Genomic DNA, 26,080 nt, shown 5'->3' on the forward strand with positions numbered 1-26,080 from the left:
TCGCAAGAGTGAGGAACCGCACGCAGGGACGCCTAGATATTTGAGCTCTACGCTCGCCTGATTCCAGCGATTCTCGAGATCGTTCGCGCTGATAACACGGCACTGGCAGACCTCGTTCGTTTGCACGAGGATGTGGCTGCCGGAGTGGCACCACCGCACATTTCGGTCATGGATGGCCTTCTTTATTTCAAGGGGCGACTACTATTGAGCAGAGATTCAGCGGTTTGTCGAGCCATCGTCGAAGAGTGCCACGACTCGCAAGCAGCGAGGCACCCGGGAGTTTGGCGGACGTTCGCTAGGGTGGCCTCGGTTTTTATTGGCCGGGCCTTCGGAGAGATGTGGAGGAATATGTTGCAGCTTGCTACACCTGCCAGGCAACGAAATATATGCGCGACAAACCGAATGGTCTCATTCAACCTCTGCCAATTCCTGACATGGTTTGGGAAGCAGCTTCCATGTATTTCATCGTAGGGCTGCCTTCGTCATTCGGTTAGACGGCAATCATGGTGGTAGTGGACCGACTATCTAAGTATGCTCATTTTGGTGCTCTAAAGCCGGGGTTCGATGTGCGACAAGTTGCGAAGTTGTTTGTTGAAACAGTGGTGAAACTCCGTGGCTTTCCAAAGAAGCTTTTATTCGACCGGGATTCCATTTTTATGAGTGACTTTTGGAATGAACTTTTAACCTTAAGTGGGATAAAACTTCAGTTCACAACTGCTTATCATCCGCAGACGCACGGCCAATCCGAGGTGACAAATCGTGCATTGGAGCAGTATCTAAGAACCTTCACTTATGAGCGGCCGAAACGTTGGTTGACATTCTTCCTTGGGCGGAACTTGCGCTCAATTGCAGCATCAACTCTAGCATTGGAATGTCACCGTTTCAAGCCTTGTATGGATGGGAACCAACGAGTTTGTTCGACACTTATGTTAAGCCCTCTCACAACACCGACGTTGTTGATATGCTTACGGAGAGGGAGGAAATGCTCCGAGCTCTGAAGATTCATATCGCTAAATCACAATGCTCTATGGTGGAATTTGCAAATCGCAAACGTCGTGTTGTGGAGTTCAACGTGGGAGATTCGGTTTTCCTTAAGCTCCAGCCATATCGCCAACGTTCGGTGGAGAAGGCTCTCACGAACAAGTTAGCTCGTCGTTATTATGGTCCCTATGTCATTTTGGAAAAGATCAGAAAAGTGGCTTATCTTCTCCAATTGCCTGTGGATAGTCGAATCCATAATGTGTTCCATGTGTCTCTCCTAAAGCCTTCATCCCTAGCATTAAAGCGGTATCACCTTTTACAGATGACTGGAGTCAGCCAAATGATACTCCGATGCGTGCTATAGCCAGCCGAACTGTGTTAGTCGATCGAGTTCCTCAAGAACAATGGTTGGTGCAGTGGTCTTCAGATGCGTTGTCTGACGCAAACTGGGAGGATGCGGGTCTGTTGAAGAAGAATTTCCCGGATTTACGCCTTGAGGACAAGGCGATTCCAAAGGAGGGGGGAGTTGATACGACTACGGAGCTTGATGCACAAGTAACGCCGGATACCGAGCCGCATACACCCATGCAACCTGATCGGACGTCACCGGCAGCGGATGAGAAAGAAGCTGGCGGTAGAGGACGAAGTATGAATAGACCATTGAAGAGTGATCGACCCAAACGTGTCCAATCTCGGTCCATGATGTATAAATACTTCGTCAGCTATTAGACCATGGATTTCCTTAGATTTCTTTTGATATTTTTAATTGTGATTTTCCTTATTTTGTTGAACGTTTTTCCTTTTAAGATTGAGTCAAATCTTTTCGGATTTTCTTCTTCATTCATTCCTGAATCGTAAGTCCGAATCAAGCAGGGGGAATTCTTAAATTAGGGATGTCAATCGGGCCGGCCTGTCGGGTTTCGGGCCAACCCTACTCGGATTGTGGGTCAATCGGGTGCGGGCTAATCGGGTTGTGATTTCTTTCGGGTTATAAAAGTTCAACCCTAACCCTAAAAGCTCGGGTTTTGGGCTAGCCTAGCGGGTTAATCGGGTTGCTACCGATAATATTAACATGCGATCAATCCAATAAATCATGATTAAAATGACTAATATTTATACTCCTTCCATCCCAATAAATATGAAACATTTGGTTTCTGGCACAGGATTTTATGCAAGTGTTGTTTTGTGAGTTAATGAAGAGAGAGTAAAGTAGGAGAGAGGAAAAAGTAGAGAGAGTGATGTTTCCATTTTAGGAAACGTTTCATTTTTAGTGGAACAACCTAAAAAGGAAAACGTTGCATTTTTAATGGGACAGAGGGAATACAATATAAAACATTTAATTATGATATATTGAGATATATGCTTAAACATTCATAAACATGATCAAATACTAATGTTTGAGATCTTTTGTTGAATTTTAATGCATGTTTTAGAATTATTTGGTGAATTTGAAGTTTTAAATTTATTTATCAATTATTATATTAATAAAAATTCAATACATAATTTGTATATTTAATTATAAATTTGAAAGTTATTTTTTTAGTTAAAATTAATTAATAAAGTGTCGAATTAGGAGAAAAAAATAGAATAATGGAAATTTTATCGGGTTTTCGGGTCTGGCCCTAACGAGTTGTGGGTTAATCAGGTGCGGGCTAATCGGATTTTGTTTTTATCGGGCTAAAAATTTTCGACCCTAACCCTATAAATTTGGCGGGCTATTCGGGCCAGCTTACGGGTTACGGGCTACATTGACATCCCTACTATAAATTATAGAATTCCCTTATATCGAGTATTGAGAAATAAAGAAATAAACCACTTTTATTTTCTCATTCCCTTGCTCTCGTTCCAAACCCTAGTTCATTGTTAGGGCTTTTCATCAAGTTTTCCTTCAAGTTTGAGTGCTCAATTCATCAATCGGACCTTTAGTCCTATTACTCCATGTATCCCACTTTTGACTAAGATTTTAATAAACGTAAAAAATTGTGCGTGAAAAATTAGTGCAATAAAAATAGACACAATTATAATGCATAATTGTTAATGTAAAAAAGCTAGAAATTTTTTTTTGTATGTATTATAAATGGAGAATGGGCACCTCTATCAGAATTAGAAATGTGCTAATTTTATGACACGAACCAAAATGGAATAGATCTCTATTTGGATGGAGTATTAAAATAAAATATGAGTTAATGGAATGCTTACTGCATTCAATACATCGGTGGCTCGGGTTATCACAGAAGTAGACGAGGAACCATTAATGTCCTTTAAAAAAGAACTTCCACGATTACTTAGTGTCCGTAATTTTAGATAATTTTATAGTTTTGTTTAAGTGTGCAAATGAATTAAGTCAAATCAGCATTTACTTTTTTAATAGTTAGTTAATAATTAAGTTGAATTTTCCACCCTCTTAAGTTTAGAAGTACTTAGAGCATCTCTAATAGTCGCTAGCCGGTCGGCTAGCCGAACTATTGGAAACGGTCAGCCGCGAATCGGCGAAAAAATCGGCGTGGGCTAGCCGATTTGAGGGCGTTGGCCGCCATTGTGGCGAACCGATCGGCCAGCGCTATTTTTTAATTTTTTTTATGCATTTTTTTTTATTTATTGCATTTTTTTAATGTATTTTTTTATGACTGACCTATTCTTATTTTGGATGCTCTTATTTGGCTAGTTATACATTAGTAACTGAACTAGAAATTTTAATTAAACAGGTTAAGTCAGGTCCTTTATGAATACGGGCTACTTGAAATCCTATTGGGCTTTTACAAAAACCCAACTTAGGCCTAAGCCCAACACTATTTATGCCCGCTCCAAGCTTGTTTTATAAAAAGTCATTCTATAGTACTCCCTCTATTCCATAGTAATAGAGTCATTTATGTTTTTAGTAAAAAGTCATCACATTTTTTCACACATACTTTACTCTCTTTTACTTTTTTTCTCTCCATCTCTCTATCTTTTTCATTTTACACTTTATTCTCTCTTTTTACTTAACTCACCTAACACAATTTTTCTTAATCTCCGTACCAAAAAAAAACGTCTCCATTACTATGGAACGTTCCAGAGGGAGTAATTATTATTATATTGAAAAAAATCGATTTTATCATACTACAAAATTAGAACATCCAAGTTTCCATTCACACACACTAACAAATCGAATACACATTAAAAGTCCATGTGAATTTATTTCGCATCGAAGAATAAATTAAATATTCATAACTCACTACTTTAACAAGCCAATCAAACCTATAATATGAATTTTTGAACCGACCAAGAATATGAATTAGCCTTGAATTACGAATTGAGTAAGAAATTGTTATTGGGCAAAATCAGATGCAAGAAAGGAGCCACCTCTCTCGACCTCTTTTGGCATCACTGAAAGTTAATAAAGTTACTTACCTACCTACTTGATTCCCAAATCAAATATGTTACTCCTCCCAAAGGCGATTATTGAGTATGAAAACACTTTTTTAACATGTTTCTGTCAGTCTGTCACAACCTTCACATATTAAATTATAAATATCCACCTAATCCCATAAAAATCAAAGAACGCTGCATGTGATTATGACAGAGTCATAATTTTGAAATATTCAATCAATATATTTCAAAATCATGCCATTTTTTTGTATTCTGTTTTCTGTTTTTTTGTTGTTTAGTGTTTGTTATTCATATACTCCCTTTGCATTAAGTATCTTATACTCCATTTCCTTTTCAGTCAGTCCGCTATTAAATACTCCCTCCGTTTTTAAATAAATAATAACCCTACACACCATTCTACTTTTTCTCCTTCTCTCTTACTTTTTCTACTTTTCTCTTACTTTACCAATTCTACATTAAACACGTGTCATACACAAATTGCTCTATTTTTTGTGGACGGAAGGAGTATACTATATTTTCTTTTTAGTCCGTCCGCTATTAAATGTGCCATTTCATTTTACAATATTTGGTAAGTGAGAACTACATTCCGCTAACTCATTTTACTCATATTTTATTATAAAACTAATATAAAAAAAAATTCTATTTAACCAACTTTTCTACCACTTTCTTTTATAAAGTCAACTTTCGCACCCATTCTATCTATCCTCTACAATTATTCCATCAAAAAAAATGCTTTACCTAATCACAGCTCTCATTCTTCCTGCAATCTTCTTTCTCTTCAAAAAATGGAAGAAGTCCAAAAATGGCAACCCAACGAAACAGCTGCCACCCGGCCCCCGAAAACTTCCTATAATCGGAAACCTTCATCAGATGAGAAACCCACCCTTCCGCCGCTTCAGAGATCTCTCCACCCACCACGGCCCCTTGATGCACCTCAAGCTCGGTGACTGCAACGCCATCGTCGTCTCGTCGCCTGAAATCGCCAAAGAAATGCTGAAAGACCTCGACCCGAGCTTCGCCAACCGGCCGCAGAACATTGCCACAAAGATCATGTGGTACAACAGCAGCGACGTCGTTTTCTGCCCCTACAACGACTACTGGCGCCAGATGCGGAAGCTCTGCATCAACGAGCTTCTCAGCCCGAAAATGGTGCGGCTTTTCGAGTCGATCCGGCGAGACGAGACCGCTCGCCTGGTCGATTCCCTGCGCGAATCTTCCGGAAGCTCCGTGAATTTCACGGAGAAGATCTTCTCCTTGTCGAGCTCCATCACTTGCCGGGCGGCCTTCGGCCGCGCCTGCGAGGATAGTGACACGCTGATGAAGATGATCGGGGATACGCTGCGTATGGCGGCGGGATTTGAGGTCACGGATCTGTTCCCGTCGTCGAGGATTGCGGCTGCGTTGAGCTCGGGGAAGGTGCGGTATATGAAGAAGATGAGGCGCAAGCTTGATGTGATTTTGGATGATATCATCGACCGGCATAGGAGAAATCGGGCGAAAATTGCGGCCGGGGATGGCCGGAGAGTCGGGAATTCGGAGTTTGGGGGTGAGGATTTGGTGGATGTGTTTCTTAGGGTTAAGGAAGAAGAGGAGCTCAAGTTTCCAATTGATAACCACAACATCAAGGCTGTGCTGTTTGTAAGTAGACATCTCTATTTATTTTTACTCCATCTGTCTGTAAAAATAAGAAATTCTAAAGAGGTAATACTCCCTCCGTCCCGCTTTAGCAGTTCCATTGACTTTTTTGTCCTCTTTTTGTAAAAATGATAAAAAATAGTTAAAGTGAAGAAATGATAAAGTAAGAGAGACAATAATGTAGATAAGACTCTTCTCTATATTATTCTCTCTCTTAATTTACCATTTTTCCTTTTTAACTATTTTATATCATTTTTACAAAAAGAGGGCATAAAAGTCAATGGGACTGCTAAAGCGGAATGAAGGGAGTACTAATTAGTGACGGAAATTAGTGACTTGCCAAAAATTTCAAGAATTAGTGACGGATATTAGTGACATGTCAAAAATTTCAAGAATTAGTGACGGATATGTGACCGAAAGAGCCGTCACTAATTGTGACAGAATTAGTCCGTCACTAATCCGAACTTTCCAAGGCGGCCGATTTGATTTCCGTCATTATAATTTCAGCGACACAAATCCGTCAATAATTTTTAGTTACAAAATTTTTAATGACCGGTCTGTCAATATTCAGTCACTAAGTATGTTGAATGCCTAAATATTGCTCATTAGTGTTAGAATTAACCATCACTAACTTGTATATTTTTGGTAAAATTAGCTTTTTAGAACGTCTCCATTTGCGTCCATTTGCGTCAACTAATTGTAGTTTGCACAACAAGAATGAGGTTGTGCCTCTGGTATATTTAGAAACACAGATTAGTGTTTTAAAAAAAGAGTAGAGGATTATTTGGTCATAAACATATGACCTAAATACGAATCTGGTCTAAAATATTCACTTTTTGAAAAACAGATTCATAACAAATGAAAATGACGACGAAGTAGTCCTTTTTTTATGGTTCCGTTAAAAAACTAACGGTCAACGATAATTGCACAGTGGTATGACCTTTAGATTTTTGACAGAATCGTTAAAAAATGACCACTCCGACAAGAATTTCATTTGTTATGGACCAGTTTTTCAAAAAGTGAATATTTAGAACCAAAATTGACATTTGCTCTTAAAAAAATGTCCCTAGCTGTTTTCTTTTGGTCTAAGGAAAGAAATCTTCCAAAATATGTTCAATTATGCTCGTCTTTGATTTTGTTGTCTCTTTGAAATAATTGGACTTTTACAATATGCAGGATTTACTTACAGGGGGAACTGATACTTCAGCAGAAACTGTTGACTGGGCCATGGTAGAACTATTGAGGCACCCTAGCGCGATGGCCAAGGTACAAGCTGAAGTACGACAAGCCATGAAAGGAAACTCTAGTCTTGAACAAAACAATGTCGTTTCTAATATGAAATATCTAAAACTCGTGATCAAAGAGACTCTGAGGCTGCACCCTCCGGGTCCGATGCTGCCTAGATCTAGCAACAAGGAACATTTGATCAACGGATATACCATACCTGCTGGAGCAATGGTGTTGGTGAATGTATGGGCCATGCATAGGGACCCGAGGAATTGGAGAGATCCAGAGAAGTTTGAGCCTGAGAGATTCGAGGAAAAGGCTGTGGATTTTACGGGTGGTGATTTTGAGTATTTGCCGTTTGGAACTGGGAAAAGAATGTGCCCCGGGATGACGTTCGGCTTGGCTACTGTGGAGTCGGCTCTTGCGCAGATGCTCTACCACTTCGATTGGAAGCTTCCGGAAGGTGTCAGGGCTGAGGATTTGGACATGATTGAGACTGTGGGGCTGTCAGCTCCGAGAAAACAGAAGTTATTTGTGGTCGCAACTCCGTATATATAACTTAGCTGATTAGCATGTTAATGGACTGTTATTGTATAACTTGCTATTACCAAGAGACCACTCTAACTCTAGAATAATGGACATCAACTATTTGGTGGAAATAGTCAAATATATTATATGGTATTGGCATTTTGCTTATTTGGTGGAAATAGTCAAAGAACATATGGAGTTGTTATATTGGCATTTCGCTTATTTGGTTTTTTTATGTCTGTTTATATACTCACCCAGCTCCATGTATCCCACTTTTGACTAAGATTTTAATAAACGTGAAAAATTGTGCATGAAAAATTAGTGCAATAAAAATTGACATGAATTATAATACATAATTATTAAAGTAATAGAGAGAAAGAAAAAATAATTATAATATTTTTAAAAGAGAATGGACACCTCTTTAGAAAGAAATTATCAAAATTAGAAATGTGTTAATTTTATGAGACGAGCCAAAATAGAAAAAATCTCTATTTGGATGGAGTATTAAAATAAAGTACTCCGTATGAGTTAATGGAATGCTTAGTGCATTCAATACATCGTGGTTCGAGTTATCACAGAAGTAGACGAGTAACCATTGTTGATCCTTTAAAAAAACTCCAACAATTATATAGTGTTGGTAACTTTAGATAATTTTTATATGATTTTGTTTAAGTGTGCAAATGACTTAAGTCAACTCAGCATTTATTTTTTTAATAGTTAGTTAATACTCCCTTCATTCCACATAATTTTACACAGTTTGACTTAGCACGGGTTTTAAGAAATGCAATAGAAAGTGAGTTAAAAAAGTTGGTGGGATGTGGGTCCTACTTTTAAAGTATTGGTTTTATAATAAAATGTGAGTAGGAATGAGTTAGTGGAATATGAGGTACACAACCAAAAATAGTAAAAGTGAAATGGGTAAAATTATGTGGGACGGATTGAAATGGAATACTGGGTAAAATTATGTGGGACGGAGGGAGTAATTAAGTTGAAATTTCCACCCTCTTAAGTTTAGAAGTACTTATTTGGGTAATCATAATTATGGTCCTCTGAACTAGTTATGAATACGGGCTATTGAAATCCTATTGGGCTTTTACAAAAGCCCAACTGAGCCCAGTCTCGACTAGAGGCCTAAGCCCAGCACTATCTATACCCGCTCCAAGCTTGTTCTATAACAAGTCATTTCATATTGGAAAAAAACATCTATTTTATCATACTACAAAATTAGAACATCCAAGTTTCCATTCGCACACGCTAACAAATCAAATAGACATTACATTTGAAGAATAAATTAAATATTCATGAACTCATCGCTTCATAGTTTGATAAAATTTGAGAAGAAAAAATACGAGCTTATCAACAAGCCAATCAAACCGACAGAAAAACGAGTTTATAAATAATCAAAATAAGCTTGAATTCGGAAAATCAACTCGATGGATGGTCACCGTTGAAAGGGGAGGATGAACACGAATGCGGTGCTTGTTATCGGAGGGTTCGGGTTTTAAACCAAAGAGAGAGAGAGAGAAAGGAAGAGATTAGCTAAATTTATATATTTCATACCTTAATCTTATAAGGATTACATATTTATTGTTTAAAGACCCTATGCGGTTCGACTCACTTATTCGATCTGGGAAAGAACCGACAAAGAAAACCCAGAACATTTATTAAATAACAAAATAAAAATAAAGTAGATGAGTCAAAGACTCATACATGACCTATGAAGCACTTTTTGGCGCCAGAATTGTGTCTCAATTGAACTGTGATTCATTGTTGATGGCTTCCGTTGCTCGGTTCATGCTTGGACCGTTTCATATCACACCACGGGCTCAATGAGCACCATCTTTACCCATGCTTTGGATTTGTTGGGATCAGTATAGCAATCAGCGTCCGAATAGAGTAGGTTTATGACGCGAGCAAGATTGACAACATGCATAAGAATCGACATAGACGCGGGTCTTGGCTCAAGGCATTCTTGATTTATATCCTTCCATGCGTTCCTTACTCGTTTCTTAACTTGAGCACGAGCTTCCTCGTCTGGCACTCCATATTGTTTCATGTAACAAATTTGCGATGAGGGTTTCTGGTCGAACTACATTAATTTGATAACGAACATTAACCACTCTGCTACTAGACCATCACAAAGTCTAATAAGTACTAATGTTAATGTATACCACATACCTGATCTCCAACTAGGTCATCCGTTAATCGACAAATTACTGATGCGGCTCGAACAATTAGAGGTTCATTTACGATCCAATCGAAATCTTTTTTGCTAACATGATCACTCATGATCACTGATAGGCCATGGTAGAACTATTGAGGCACCCCAGTGTGATGGCCAAGGCACAAACTGAAGTATGACAAGCCTTGCAAGAAAATACTACTAACACTGAACAAAACGACATCGTATATGATATGAAATATCTAAAATTGGTGATCAAAGAGACTTTGAGGCTGCACCCTCCCGTTCCGATGCTGCATAGAGCTTGCAACAAGGAACGCGTGATCAACGGATACACCATACCGGATGGAGCGATGGTGACGGTAAATATTTGGGCGATGCAGAGGGACCCGAGGGATTGGAAAGATCCAGAGAAGCTTGAGCCCAAGAGATTCGAGAATCAGGTTGTGGATTTTGTAGGTGGTAATTTTGAATATTTGACGTTTGGAAGTAGAAAAAGAATGTGCCCTGGGATGGCATTCGGCTTGGCAACCATGGAGTCGGCTCTAGCCCAGTTACTATACAACTTCGATTGGAAGCTTCCGGAAAGTGTCAGGGCTGAAGATTTGGACATGACTGAAACTTTTGGGCTAGTAGCTTCAAGAACACAAGATTTATTTCTGGTTGCGACTCCGTATAATTAGCTAGTGAGCATGCTAATAGATTGGTAATGTAAAACTTGATATTTTCGTGAGAAATCCTCAAGGATCGAACTGATGGAGCTGTCATATCTGTATTTTGCTTGTTTGTTTTTTAGGTCTATATATACATTGTCTTGTCCCCTGATACGTGTCCCATTTTGAATTACCACATATTTTAAAAAATGTAAAGATAAATATATTTTGATATTTAGTACTCCATCCGTCCTAAAAAAATAGTGCATTTGAAATGGCACAATAATTAATGCACAATTGGTAATGCAAAAAAGAGGAAGAGAAGAGTAGTTAAAGTAATGTTAGTTGAACCAACACCCAGCAGCGCAGTTGGCAGTGGTCACCTTGAGGTCACGGGTTCAAACCCCGCCACCCGCTAAGAGACTTTCGGCCTTAATCCGCAAGCCCGGTCGAACAGGATTAGTCGGATTCCGCCAAAGGCGTGTTCGGTACACCTGTGGTTAAACAAAAAAAAAAGTAGTGTTAGTTGATAGTTAGACTCGATTAGTGTTTAATGATGTGTAATAGTGGGTCATATAGGTATAAGTTGTAAATAAATTGATATATATGAGTATTGAGTTGATGAAAACTTTTCATAAATAGTAATGCCAATATTTTTATGGGATGAACGAAAATGAAAAGTGCACATATTTTTTGTAGGATGAAGAAAGTATTATAATAAAATATGAGTGAAATTTTTTGTAGGATGAAGAAAGTATTATAATAAAATATGAGTGAAATGAGTAACTGAAATATTAAGTCTATTTATCAATATATAAGTGAAATAAGGCATCTGATAGGGGATGTCTAAAGTATAAGAAGTGGCACTAATAATGGGGGATGAAAGAAGTACTAATTGATATTAGAAGTTCCACAATCACTTAGATCGGTTGTTCGAGTCTAACATAGAAGTAGATAGGGAACTATTATTTATCATCTATGAAAATATCCGCAGTTACGTAGTGGCTGTTCTTTTAAATAATATGATCAAGTAGATAGAGAACTATTATTTATCACATTCTCTTTTTTAGTGGATATTTCTTTTTTTCAAAAAAGGTAATTAACACACTTAACCATCATTTTTTTTTCTTTTTATTATTACTTCTATTACCTTTTTCTCACTTTTTTAATACTGTCAACTATTTTTTTTATTTAATACTTAACAATATATTCTAAAATCACATGTCATCGCCCAAGTGTTACATATCGAAGAGATATTTTTATTTTTCAGTTTTACAAATTTAATTTAATTTCTCTATAAATACCGCTTATTATTTTCTTAGAATTTCCTTGTTTTTCCCCTTTTATATTGTATTTTTGGCTCCGCTCTATCTGCTGATAACAATAATAGTAGTAATAAACATTTAAAATCGGGGTACCGTTTTTTAAAAACTTTTTCACCAAAACATTATAGTATGATTCTAATATCCACTCATACTATATAAACTATTTTTCACTTTCTCATTCATATTTTATCATTTTTGCATTAATATTTGTATTATCCCCATAGTCTCTATTTTAGGGAACAGATTTCAGTAATAGTAATAGAAAATCTTGACATTTAAAGTCATTTCGATACCAATGAGAAGTCCAAATCTGGGAATAAGTATGTATACATGTTATAAATAATATTCACTCCATCTCACAAAAGACGTCACACTTATTGGATGACACGAGATTTTAGGAGGTTTTATTTTGTGTGTTATGTAAAGAAAGAAAATTATAAATCATTCAAAAAATAGAAATGTGACATTTTTAATGAGACAACGTAAAAGGAAAAAATAAGACATTTTTTACGGAATAACAGAGGAGTAATTAATATGAATTCTCAAGTTATGTTTAACATGATTTCTTTTGTTTACCCGATCCCCTCAATAAATCATACATGCTTTCGTTACGAGCTCTGCATCAACGAGCTTCTCACTCCGAAAATGGTGCGTCTGTTCCAATCGATCCGAGAGGACGAGAACGCTCGCTTGGTCCGTTCGTGGCACGAATCTTCCGGAAGCCCTGTGAATTTCACGGAGAAGCTGTTCGCGATGTCGAGCTCCATCACTTGCCGCGCTGCCTTCGGCGGCGCGTGCAAGGATAGTGAGACGCTGATTAAGATGATGGCGGATTCGCAGAAGATGGTCGGAGGGTTTGAGATGGTGGATCTGTTCCCGTCGTGGAGGATAGCCGGCGCGATGAGCTGGAGGAAGCTGCGGCTCATGAAGACGATGCGGGGAAGGCTCGACGAGATTTTGGACGACATTATCGACAGACATAGAAGGAAGCGGGCTGAATCCGGTGGCCGGAAACTGGGGAATTCGGAGTTTGGGGGTGAGGATTTGGTTGATGTGTTTCTTAGGGCTATGGAAGAAGAGGAGCTCAAGTTTCCTATTGATAATAACAACATCAAGGCTGTGTTGTTTGTAAGTAGTCTCTTGTGTTCTTCTTTTAATTGTCTCATTTTCTGCGAAATACACTTCACATTTCACTAACTTATTTTTATTATAAAGTAAAGGCCAAAATCGTTACTATCTCCGTCTCCCAAAATTTGCTACACTTTGACCCGACACGGATTTTAAGAAATGTAATGAAAAGTGAGTTGAAAAAGTTAGTGGGATATGGGTCCTACTTTTAAATTATTAGTTTTATAATAAAATGTGAGTATGAATGAGTTAGTGGAATATGGGGTCCACTACCAAAAATGGTAAAAGTGAAGTGTATCAAATTTTCAGGGACGGACTGAAATAGTAAATTGTATCAAATTTTCAGAGACAGAGGTAGTAATATTTGACGGATCCGTCAGTTTTGAACTGATTGTGATCTGAGTTGAAATGTTTGGGATGCAAAAAATCAAAACATAATGTCTGGGACCAAAATAGTAAAAATGGCCATATGTTCGAGACCAATTTTGGTCTTTACTCTTTATTATAAAATGGGAATATAGACATTTTCACTAAATTATTTCACTCACTGTGTCGAGTGAAAGTTGGAAATTTAATGAGGGGCGGAAGGAGTATCAATTTACAAAATTGATTTTTTTATGAAAATGCAGGATGTTTTCACTGCCGGGACTGATACTTCAGCATCAACTATCGATTGGACCATGGTAGAATTGTTGAGGCACCCTCGAGTGATGGCCAAGGTACAAGCAGAAGTAAGACAAGCCTTGGATGAAAGTAATACTACTAAAATTTTACAAAACGACGTCGTTTATGATCTGAAATATCTAAAACTGGTGATCAAAGAGACTCTGAGGCTGCATCCCCTGGTTCCGATGCTTCCTAGATCTTGCAACGAGGAACACGTGATCAACGGATGCACCATACCGGCTGGATCAATGGTGTTGGTAAATATTTGGGGTATTCAGAGGGACCCGAGCTACTGGAAAGACCCCGAGAGGTTTGAGCCCGAGAGATTCGAGACTGAAGATCTCAATTTCGTAGGTGGTGACTTCAAATACTCGCCGTTTGGGATTGGAAGAAGAATATGCCCCGGGCCGACGTTCGGTTTAGCCGCCGTGGAGTCGGCTCTAGCTCAATTGCTCTACAACTTTGACTGGAAACTTCCGGAAGGTGTCAATCCTGAGAATTTGGACATGACTGAAAAAGTTGGAAATACAGCTTCAAGACAACAAAATTTATTTGTTGTCGCTATTCCATATACGCCTACAATTGTGTCGTAGACTCCTTCAATGTGCTTTCTTTTTCGGATTTTTTGCCTTGATGCTTTTACTTGAACCGACCAATAATATGAATTAGCTTTGAATTAGGGGCCACCTCTCTCTACTTCTTTTGTCATCACTGAAAAGTTAATCAAATTGCTTACCTACCTACTTGATTCCCAACTCAAATATGTTACGCTAGCCAAAGGTATAAAAACACTTTTTAACGTGTCTGTCACAACCTTTACATATTAAACTATAAATATCCACCTAATCCCATAAAAATCAAAGAACGCTACATGTGATTGTGACAGATAGTAAATCATAATTTTGAAATATTCAATCAATATATTTCAAAATCATGCCCTTTTTTTATATTATGTTTTTTTGTTGTATAGTGTTTATTAATCATGTACTCCACATGCATTAAGTATCTTACATTTCCTTTTCAGTCCGTCCGCTATTAAATACTCCCTCCATTCATGAAAAATAAGACACATTGTAACTGACACGAGTTTTAATGTGGGAATAGTAAAATAAGAGAGAAGAGAAAAAAGTAACAAGTAGTAACAAATGTGGGGTCCATATTATTAGTAAGAGCGAAGGAAAAAAAGTAAGAGAAAAATAGTGCTAGTGGAATGTTGGGTGAAAACTTTTCTTTTTTAAATGGGGCCCTATATTTCATGGACAACCAAAAATGAAAAATGTGCTTTGTTTTTCGTGGACGGAGGGAGTATCTTATATTCCCTCCGTCCCATGATAGGGGTCAATTTTATTGTGCACACGGGTTTTAGGAAATGTAAAGAATAATGAGTTGGAAAAGTTAGTTGAATATAATACCCACTTTTTTATATTGGCTTTATAATAAAATATGGGTGAAAAGAGTTAGTGGAATGTGGGACGTACTTACCATTTACGGTAAAAATGAAGTATGACTTTTATTATGAGATGGAGCATTTCATTATAAAACTACTATGAAAAAATAAGACTCACGTTTCACGAACTTTTCTATCCACTTTGTTTTATAAAGTTAAATAATATTTTAAAACCCGTGCTGGTTAGATTTGGTACATTTAATCCTGTACCGAGGGAGTATAACACTCCATCCTTCCTCCTGAATTATTTCATCAACAAATTAACATGCTCGACCTAATTACAGCCTTTGCTACCCTCATTCTTCCTGCAATCTTCTTCTTCTTCAAAAAATGGAAGAAATCCAAAAATGGCAAACCGAAAAAACAGCTTCCACCCGGCCCCCGAAAACTTCCTATAATCGGAAACCTTCACCAGATGAGCAACCCTCCCTTCCGCTGCTTCAGATATCTCTCCAACAAACACGGCCCCTTGATGCACCTCAAGCTCGGCGAGTCCACCACCATCGTCGTCTCGTCCCCTGAAATCGCGAAAGAAATGCTCAAAGACCTCGACCCCTGGTTTGCGGACCGGCCTCAGACCGTTGCAGCCGAGATCATGTGGTACTGATAGACGGTTCCATCCTAAAATTAATTGGTGATACTGATAGAAGGAGTGGCCATGAGACTTATATACTGGTTTTAGTTCTATTTTTACATCGACGTGTGATATTGTTATATTTATTTTTTTATTTCATTTGCCAACAGGTACAACTGCAACGACGTCGCTTTCAGCCCCTACGGCGACTACTGGCGCCAGATGCGGAAGCTCTGCGTCAACGAGCTCTTCAGCTCGAAAATGGTGCGGTTATTCGAATCGATCAGAGGAGACGAGTCAAACCGATTGGTGGATTCCTTGCGCCAATCTTCCGGAAGCTCCGTGAATTTGACGGAGAAGATCTTCTCGTTGTCGAGCTCCGTCACCTGTCGCGCCGCCTTCGGGGGCGTGAGCGAGGATAACGAGACGTTGTTGAAGATGATGTCGGATTCGCTGCAGATGGCGGCGGGGTTTGAGGCGGCGGATCTGTTCCCGTCGTCGAGGATCGCGGCCGCGCTGAGCTGGACGAGGCTGCGGCGGATGAAGAGGATGCGGCGCGAGCTGGATGAGATTTTGGACGACATTATCGACCGGCATAGGAGGAATCGCGGCCGGAATTCGGAGTTTGGGGGTGAGGATTTGGTGGATGTGTTTCTTAGGGCTAAGGAGGAAGGGCAGCTGCAGTTTCCCATCGACAACCAAAATATCAAGGCTGTGTTGTTTGTAAGTAAATTTCTCTTACTCTGAACTCAATACTCCATCCTTTCCATAGTAGTGGGATCGTTTCTTTTCGACATGCAATTTCAAAAAAAAAATTGTATCAAATGAGTTAAGAAAAGGTTGAATAAAGTAGGAAATGAAAAAAAATCGACGAGAGAATAAAGTAAGAGAGAGTAAAGTAAGTGGGAAAAAATGTGTTGATTTTTACTGAAAAGGGAACTCTGCTACTATGAAACTTACCAAAATGACAAAATGACTCCACTACTATGGAACAGAGAGAGTAGAATTGAATTGAGTTTTTGTATTGCTTGATGATTCTTGCTTACAATAGGCTTTGTTGGTAAATTAAATAATTGAAACAAATAATAGTCTCACGTTGTTGTAAAGAGAAAAATGGTTAATACATAGTTTTGGAATGAAATGTCATGGACTTCTATCACGAGTGTCTGAGGTATTTGGACTGATACTAGAAAAATTACTGATTCAACGGTGTATATTGGCTTTAAATTTGATCCGATTTGATATAGGACTTATCTAACCCGATTAAAAAAAGTCCAACCCCTTTAACTTCACCTTTAAAAATTTGAGACTACTGAAACAAAAATGTTCCTAATACTATTAATGTAAGGATTGAAACCTGTATATCGCAATTCATGTTATTTGTTAATAGTCAATCACTCTATATTTAGTATATATTCAACCAATAAGCGATTGTCTATACTAGTAAGGAAAAATTATTTATGCACAAGGTTTTAGTCAAATATATTATTCAAAGTAAGTTTGACTTGATTAGATCATCTTGTTTGTAACAAAATTGAACTTTTACAATATGTAGGATATTTTCACTGCTGGAACTGATACTATGGCAACAACAATTGACTGGGCCATGGTAGAACTATTGAGGCATCCTCGAGTGATGGCCAAGGCACAAGCTGAAGTACGACAAGCCTTGAAAGAAAACCCGAGTATCGAACAAAACAACACCGTTTATAATCTGAAATATATAAAACTGGTGATCAAAGAAATTCTAAGGTTGCACCCTCCTAGTCCGATGTTGCCTAGAGCTTGCAACGAGGAACGTGTGATCAACGGATACACCATACCTGCTGGAGCGATAGTGATGGTAAATAATTGGGCGATGCAGAGGGACCCGAGGTATTGGAAAGATCCAGAGAATTTTGAGCCCGAGAGGTTCGAGAATCAGGTTGTGGATTTTGTAGGTGGTGATTTCGAATATTTGCCTTTTGGAACTGGAAAGAGAATGTGCCCCGGGATGGCGTTCGGCTTGGCTACCATGGAGTCGGCTCTAGCCCAGTTACTATACAACTTCGATTGGAAGCTTCCGGAAGGTTTCAGGGCTGAGGATTTGGACATGACTGAAACTTTTGGGCTAGTGGCTTCAAGAACACAAAATTTATTTGTGGTTGCGACTCCGTATAATTAGCTAATGAACATGCTATGATGCTATAATATATTGTGGATGAAGGATTGGACCACATATTTAGTATTCCCTCCGTCCCATAAAAATTGATACAAAATTTTTGGGTACGGAGGTTAAGAATTTATATTAAATAAATAGGAGAGATGAAAAAAGTAGGAAAGATAAGAGAGAGTAAAGTAAATGATGGAATAAAAAAAAAGTGATTAGATGTTTTGTCTTTTGTTAAAAAAGGAAATGACTCAACTTTGTTGGGACGGACTAAAAAGGAATATGACTCAACTTTTATGGGACGGAAGGAGTATCATGATTTATGACATTATTTGAAATGTAGTATTAGTATTACAATATATAAATGCAGCAAAAGGGTGGTGTAATGATAGATTGTTTGTGATGGCATCTTTTGTAAAGTGTGATAAGTTGAATCATGCAAGGATAGCCCATTTTTCTAGAGGTCTATTTATCATTATATAAGTAAAATAAGACATCTAATAGGGGATGTCTAAAAATTATAATGGGGGATGAAAGAAGTAATTGAAATCAGAAGTTCCACAATGACTTAAATCAGTGGTTCGAGTCAACATAGAAGTAGATAGGAAACTATTATATGATCATTTTAATTAAGGGTGCAAATGAGTTAAGTCGAACCAATATTTAATTTTTTATTAGTTACTCTCCTCGTCTATGATTAAATGTCCTATATTTGGAAACTTTTTGACTTTATAAAGGAAAGTCGGCAAAAAAGTTAGTGGAATGTGACTCCTATTTTATATATTAATTTTATAGTAATAAAATGTGAGAATAATGAGCTAATGAAATGTAGGGTCTACTTATCAACTAATAAAAATGAAATGAGATATTTAATGACAGACACGTGAAAAAAGAAATGCACGAGACCATTAATGAAGGATGGAGAGGGTAGTTAGTAATTAAGTTGAATTTTTCACCCTCTTTTTTTTTTTGTTTAACCACAGATATACTGAACCCACCTTCGGCGGAATCCGACTAATCCTGCTCGACCGGGTTTGCGGATTAAGGCCGAAAGTCTCCATTTAAGTTCAGTATTCTAACGCCTAAAGCTAGTAATTGAACTGGTTCGGGCTAAACCAGTCTGGCCCATTATGAATACAGGTTACTTGGAATGTTATTGGGCTTTTACAAAATACTAATCTAAGCCCACTTTAAGCTTGTTCCATAATAGGAGTAAAACATTTTATAATGCTTACAGAATAAATTCGAGCTAATTCAAAATTAAAAATTTTTACAATTCTTTCATATTCAACAAACTAACAATCAAAAAGACATAGAAAATACGATAGTGAATTTGTTTCACGTTAAAGAATAAATTAAATATATATCACTTTATTCACTCTATGATTCAATAAAATCAGAGGAGAGTTAACACGAAACAACTATCTCACTCACGCAATCCAAATCCAAATCCAAATTGATTTTGATATCAACGGGATGATTTCTTATCTCAAAATTTTAAGTATCACACTTTCTTTTTAATTGGATATTTCCTTTTTTTTTAAAAGTAAATACTAATTAACACACTTACCCATCATTTCTTACTTTTTGTTATTACTTCTATTATCTTTTTTTCTTTCTCTATTTAACATTAAACAACATATTCTAAAATCACACGTCGCTTACATCTTGAAAAGATGAGATTATTTTACTTTTCAATTTTACAAATTTAATTAAATTTCTCTATACATACGTAACGCTTATCATTTTCTTAAAATTTCCTTGTATTGCCCCTCTTAAATTGTATTTTTGGCTCTGCAGCTCTAACTGCCGATAATCATAATAGTAGTAATAAACTATTTAAAATCGGGGTACACCATTCTCTTTACTATTGTAGTATTATATAAGTACTCCATTTGTCATTTTAATCTGTCCACAAAAATTAGATTGTTTTAACTTTTTTTAACCTTTTTCACAATACATTACACTATTAATAATATTAATAGTAGATTTTAATATTCACTAACATTATATAAACTATCTTTCATTTTCTTTCTCATACTTTACCAACTTTGCATTAATATCTGTATTATCCTTATAGTGTCTATTTTAGACAGATTTCAGTAATAGTATTAGAAAATCTTGATATTTAAAGTCATTTCGATATTCCAATGAGAAGTCCAAATCTGGGAATAAGTATGTATACATGTTATAAATCATATTCACTCCATTCCACATAAGAAGTCACACTTATGGAATGACATGAGATTTTAGGAGGTTTATATTGTGTGTTATGTAAAGAGAGAAAATTATAATTTTTATATTAACGCGAGAGATAACCATTTTAAAAAATGGAAATGTGTCATCTTTAATGAGACAAAGTAGAAGGAAAAGTGAGATAATTTTTATGGAACGAAGAGTAATTAATATGAATTCTCAAGTTATGATAATTTAATATGATTTCTTTTGTCAACCCGATCTCCTCAATAAATCATACTCCCTCCGTCTGTTATTATGAGTCTCATTTGAGTTTGGTTTGAATTTTAAGAAAACAAAGGAAAGTGAGTGAAAAAAAAATACTCAAATGTAAAACCCATTTTTTATATGCTCAGGGAGTAGTATTATTAGAAATTTAGAATATTATGAGGTGGAATGGTTGCTTGTGGATTACTCGGAACAATAGGAAATTATCTTAGCTTTTTCTTTGTTCAATGGATCAAGATAGATTGATTAAAGTTATAACATATTTATTTTTCTTTTATCAAGGTTGTCCATCAAACTCAAATTTATAGGTGTTTCACTATTACACATTTAGAAACAAAGGCATATAACATTAAATTGAATCTCGACAATGTATGAAATAAGGTAAGTAACTTAAAATCAAGTGCAATACATGTGAATTACTAAAGATTAATATGATCTCATACTACATATTGAATACCGTGATGAAACCATGGTTCATGAAAAGCATGCAAAAGTACAAAAATGATATATGAATTTGGACCAAGATCATTGCACAAATCAACACCCATAATTTCTTTTTATTTCTTTTCTTTATTTGTTGTTAATATTTGTTTAATTATTAATAAAAATATATTTTTAACTAGCACTAATTTTTTAAAAAAATGCATGAACATTTAATTTTTAGATTCGCATGAGTGTAAATTTCACAGGCAACAACTCAGACTGATTTAAAATCCAAAGATACTCACCGGAAAGTAGTCACGGAATGGCTTAAAAATCTACAGCCACAAAACTCTATCTTTTCCTCTTTTATTCTACCGGAATTTGTATTCATACACCACGCGGTATAAGAAATTAATACACCGTGCGAATCTCGTGCCAAACTTTAAAAAAATCAAGTAATTAACAAAATTCCAAACTCGAAAAGCCAGAAGTCCATACATCTTTTTGACAATGAACGAAAACGCAATTATAGCTCGTGTATTTACAGGCAAATTAACTTTATCGCCGATTACCCTCAATTAGAAAGGAAGGGGCAATTTGGTCATTTCACAACCAAATTGTGAAATGGAGGAGGAGCATTCAACAAGGGGCCGAAGTATAAGGCTTCACCTATAAATTACCATCACCTCTCACACTCTCACACAGTCTCCATTCTTTCCTTTACTCAACACCTCTCTCTCTCTCTCTCTCTCTCTCTCTCTTTCTCTCTCTTTCTTTCTTTCTCTCTTTCTTTCAATTTGAAGAAAAGGGTTGATGGAGCAGGCTGGTGGAAGGGGTTTAAGGAGTTCTAATTCGACGTTGAAGAAGGGGCCTTGGACCGCGGCTGAGGACTTGGTGTTGGTCGAATACGTGAAGAAGCACGGGGAGGGGAACTGGAACGCGGTGCAGAGGAACTCGGGGCTGTTGAGGTGTGGGAAGAGCTGTAGGCTGAGATGGGCTAACCATTTGAGGCCTAATCTTAAGAAGGGAGCTTTCTCTCCGGAGGAAGAAGGCCTGATTGTTGAGCTTCATTCCCAAATGGGCAACAAATGGGCTCGCATGGCTTCTCAGGTCCGTCTCCCTCTCTCGCTCTCTTTATACGTATGTGTGTGACCTCTGCTCGCCATTTCTGGTTTTAAGCCTTTCTGAATGCATCAAAAAAAAAAATACATGTGTGTTTGTGTGAGATTTTTTTTTCTTAAGTTTTTTTGTTTTTATGATTGAAACATATATATATATATATATATGTGTGTGTGTGTGTGTGTGTGTTTGGGGGAAAGCCAATTCTTCTTACCATTTCATTCTCAAGTTTCTTTGTTTGGTAATTGAAACATTAAATTTGCCTTGTATGGTTTATCAAGTCTCTCTCTATGTGTTGTTCTTTCTCAAGGTTTTTTTTTTTTTTTGTAATTGAAACATTAAATTTGGATCATATTGCTTCTCATGTCTATCTATGTATATCTATGTATGTGTTTTACTAATTCTTTCTCAAATTTATTTTTTTGTAATTAAACCTTTAAATTTTGCCTTTGTATGGCTTCTCTACAAGTATGTGTATGTGTGTGCAATTTGTGTGTGTTTGTGTGAAGGCCAATTTTTTCTCAAGTTTTTTTTGGTAACTGAAATGGAGTTTTAATTAAATTTGGCTTGTATATTTTTTTATTTGATTTTGATAGATTCCGGGAAGGACAGACAACGAGATAAAGAACTACTGGAACACTCGCCTGAAGCGGCGCCTGAAAGCCGGATTACCGATCTACCCCTTCGAGCACCGGCCACAGCAATTCGAGGAGGAGGAGCGCCACAATCCGCCGCCACAAACCACCAATCCGTCCCTCTCCTCTCTCCTCGCCGTCTCCCACCGCCACAGCCCGTCTCCGCTGCTCGCCTTCGCTCCTCCTCCTCCGCCGCCGCTGATGATCAATTCCTCACCGAATCATCATCACCGGCAGCTGAAGCTCTACCACGACAGCAACAGCGGGGGCCTGACGATGTCGGTGGACGCCTCGAATCCGACGATGGCTTCGTCGACTTTCATCAATCCAGGGCTGCTGAATCAGCTGCCGATGATCGGTTTCGATCCGGCCAATTCGGTCGGGTATGGATTGGAGCCTTCGATCCAATCGGCGGCGGTGACTCCGGCAGCTTCGTCGAGCGATGAGGCGGCGGGGAGGAGTAGAAGCGGGCTGTTGGAGGATTTGTTGGTTCGGAATTTGGGGGAAGAAGGAACGGATTTGGATTTCGGGGGTTCGAGCTCGAATGGTAGCAATGAAGGTATGATTAATTCTTATAATCGAAATTTATTTGATTTATGATCTGTTAGATGAGAAACTATTATTGATCCTTTTTAAAAAATTAAAAAAAAAAACTTATTTGGTTCAAAATAGTTTGATTTATAGTTTTACAATGTAGCATATATGAGATTTTTGTGTTTAGTTTTAGTTTAGTGGAGTACGGATTTTGGATTGATTTGATGATATTGATTGGTGTTTGTGTTATATAAACCCTAATCAGAATTTGCAGTCAATTTTTGGTTTAGAATTTTAAGTTGATGGTTTATATCGATGATTGTGGTTTATGTAGTTCTAAATGTCATTTAAGCTTGATTTAATAGTGATTTGGTTCTTCATTTAGTTGATACTAAAGTAAATTTTCTGGCAGAATATAAGTTTAGTAATTGATTAGAGCGGAGAAATTTACTGGTCTAAGGCCGGAAAATATATTCCGGCTTTATAGATGCTACACGGGGAATCTTTACGCACATAAGAGGGACATTCTCGTAATTTAAGAGTGCACTGAGTCAATTTACATGTGTAACACTTTGTGCGTTTTGGTAAAAGGGAGAATCGTTTTATGGCATAATATGGTCACATAGCATTATTAATGTAGATACTATTGCTAATGTATTTAAATGCATTTTGCTGATTATAGTATCGGCAAAGTCATCGTTCATCGACAAAATGTCAATTATTATGCCGCCATATTAACATTAATGATATTGCGGTACAGTTGTGACCTTCTCCTTTCTGACAAGGTTGGGCCCATTCGAATATGCCACAGATAATCTTACATTTAATTAAAAAAAGTTAAATGTACTCGAAGATATAGAGTTCAAATATATTATATATTATGAAATCAAATTATTTTATTGACAATGGTGATTGCCCTAAACCTATTGAGTATCAAGAATTAACCTCATTCTTCAATTCTACTTACCTTGACCTAATATTTATTAGGTTAAGCTATCTTATTCTCTACTGATCTTGTTCACAACTTATGGTTTGGCATAGGTGTTGATGCGAAGGCTCCCGGAACGGGCATCACTCCGATGGACGACGAACTAATGAGCCTTCTAGATAACTTCCCGCTATCCGTTCCAATCCCTGATTGGGATGAAGAAGATGGAAGCGAATCGCCAATTTTGACCAATGGTACAAGCAACACCATGCATAGTCAACCCATCGACTCAGAGTACAACCCGGTTGCAGGATCTTGCCTTTGGAATAATATGCCAAGCATTTACTGATATGATTAATCAAGAACCCTACCAAATGCATCAATCTTGAAGAATTGAGAGTATATATATTTGGAAAGGTAAAAGATTGAAACATTGTCTTATGAATATGTGTTATATATATGGATTTGAATAGGGTGTAGTTTCAAATATTATTGTGTGTTGGTTCATGAAGTGTACTTTCTTTATGCGTGTATTCCTTGGAAACATTATTTGGATCAAATTTTGAGTTCATGATCGAATCAATTTCAAACTTTTAGTAATTTTATCATTTTTAACCTTATTTTTTTAGTAATTGTGTCAATTAAATCACAACTTTTATACTTACACAATTCTATCTTGGTCTTTTGAACTGGTACCAATTTAAACAATTAATTGTTTCCAAATAATTGATTCTAAAAGTAGAAATAAATATTTATATTCGTGTATATAACTAATTTTTGGGTGAAAAACAATATAGGTCATTTTCCGATGCTGTTATGTCACGATATCACTTTATGTGGGAGTAAAATTCTGAAATCGAAATTGATACAAGTTGAAAAAAAATACTAGGATATATTAATAAAATTATTAAAAAGTATAGATAAATTTTATAGATTTCAAAATCCATGATAAAATTGATAAACTACTAAAGTTCAGATGGATTCGATCATTAGTCCTAAATTTTTTGGTACTACTACTAAATATGATGTACAAACCGAATATATATATTAAAGTGATGTATTAATGAAGACATAAGACTGTACTAATTAGATAATATTATATAAAATAACAAATATGTCTCATAAGAAATGACATACTAAACATATTGATGTACAAACCGAATATAATATTGATGTATTAATGTAGACATAAGGCATGTACAAGTTAGATAATATTAAATACTAGTACTCCATATAATAAGTGTGGCTCAGAAGAAATGTCATTTATAATTTGTGTACTATTACTTCATCAATTATCTCATTTAATAAATAACATTAATAAAAACACTATTCTGGATTTTTTTTATTTACCTAGTACTAAACATATTTTATTAAAAAAATAATTGGTAGTCATTTTTTATTGGTCCAAATAAGAATCCTCACATTCAAGGAAAGACAACAAAATATGAAAATGAGAAAAATGTATACAATCCAGTTGGATACACTAATTAGATCAATTGAAATAGTATACTTTTATCCGCAATCTCGCAAAAACACAGCATCTTGTGTTAGCTATATTTAGTAAGTCTTTTCCAGATTATTCACATTTTTTGTGGACTTTTTCATTCATATAATATTAACTTATCGCAGAATACAAATAAATGAACAAATTTGATTCTCATATAAGGTACTATGTAACATCTCTCTATAAATAACACAAAGAGAAAGTTATACTACAAGTCTACAATTGTATGTAACATTTAATTCAATTATAAATCTTAAAAATTGTTATTGATATTATTAATTTATGAATTACATAAAAATCAAAGCCTAATTTATTATTTTATTCATTTGTTTAAATTTGTTTGGAAAATGAACTAACCGGCCAGGTTCTAATTGTTACGTAATTCGTTAAAATAATGACCTGAATAATAATTTTTGGGGTACCAAGATCAAAACAAAATAAATTATACTAACATAAAATAAAAGAGAGCTAATTACATAGATGTTGTTTACATAAGTAGTGTAATAAACTAATAATTTACAAGTGGCCAAAGCAAATTAGGAATTTGAAATGTTCAATAGTCTTTCCTAATTGTGATCTTGTAAGAGACTTCACGCAGTCCATACCATCT

The 26,080-nt window shown here is 36.5% G+C and overlaps 3 protein-coding genes and 3 pseudogenes across 3 annotated transcripts; 5 read left to right on the plus strand and 1 right to left on the minus strand.

Annotated features, from left to right (window-relative positions):
• Nucleotides 1–5,046: 5,046 nt before the first annotated feature.
• LOC125195626 (premnaspirodiene oxygenase-like) lies at nt 5,047–7,947 on the plus strand. Its single transcript, XM_048093759.2, has 2 exons — nt 5,047–5,988; nt 7,162–7,947. Exons 1-2 carry the CDS (start codon nt 5,080–5,082, stop codon nt 7,768–7,770), a joined length of 1,518 nt encoding a protein of 505 aa, XP_047949716.2. The 5' UTR covers nt 5,047–5,079; the 3' UTR covers nt 7,771–7,947.
• Nucleotides 7,948–9,553: 1,606 nt separating this feature from the next.
• On the minus strand, nt 9,554–10,029 carry LOC148929748 (bicyclo-germacrene synthase pseudogene; annotated as a pseudogene).
• A 15-nt stretch (nt 10,030–10,044) lies between these two features.
• LOC148929749 (premnaspirodiene oxygenase pseudogene) lies at nt 10,045–10,605 on the plus strand (annotated as a pseudogene).
• A 3,093-nt stretch (nt 10,606–13,698) lies between these two features.
• LOC148929750 (premnaspirodiene oxygenase pseudogene) lies at nt 13,699–14,287 on the plus strand (annotated as a pseudogene).
• A 1,119-nt stretch (nt 14,288–15,406) lies between these two features.
• Nucleotides 15,407–17,941, plus strand: LOC125195627 (premnaspirodiene oxygenase-like). Its single transcript, XM_089057714.1, has 3 exons — nt 15,407–15,741; nt 15,886–16,438; nt 17,271–17,941. Exons 1-3 carry the CDS (start codon nt 15,407–15,409, stop codon nt 17,877–17,879), a joined length of 1,497 nt encoding a protein of 498 aa, XP_088913840.1. The 3' UTR covers nt 17,880–17,941.
• A 3,506-nt stretch (nt 17,942–21,447) lies between these two features.
• LOC125196543 (uncharacterized) lies at nt 21,448–24,562 on the plus strand. Its single transcript, XM_048095106.2, has 3 exons — nt 21,448–21,860; nt 22,466–23,063; nt 24,080–24,562. The coding sequence occupies exons 1-3, from the start codon at nt 21,564–21,566 to the stop codon at nt 24,313–24,315; spliced, it is 1,131 nt and encodes a 376-aa protein (XP_047951063.2). The 5' UTR covers nt 21,448–21,563; the 3' UTR covers nt 24,316–24,562.
• The last annotated feature ends 1,518 nt before the right edge of the window (nt 24,563–26,080 follow it).

Source organism: Salvia hispanica, chromosome 4 (assembly GCF_029641045.1).
Source record: "Salvia hispanica isolate PSC_SH4W2 chromosome 4, Shi_PSC_v1, whole genome shotgun sequence".
NCBI lineage: Eukaryota > Viridiplantae > Streptophyta > Magnoliopsida > Lamiales > Lamiaceae > Salvia > Salvia hispanica.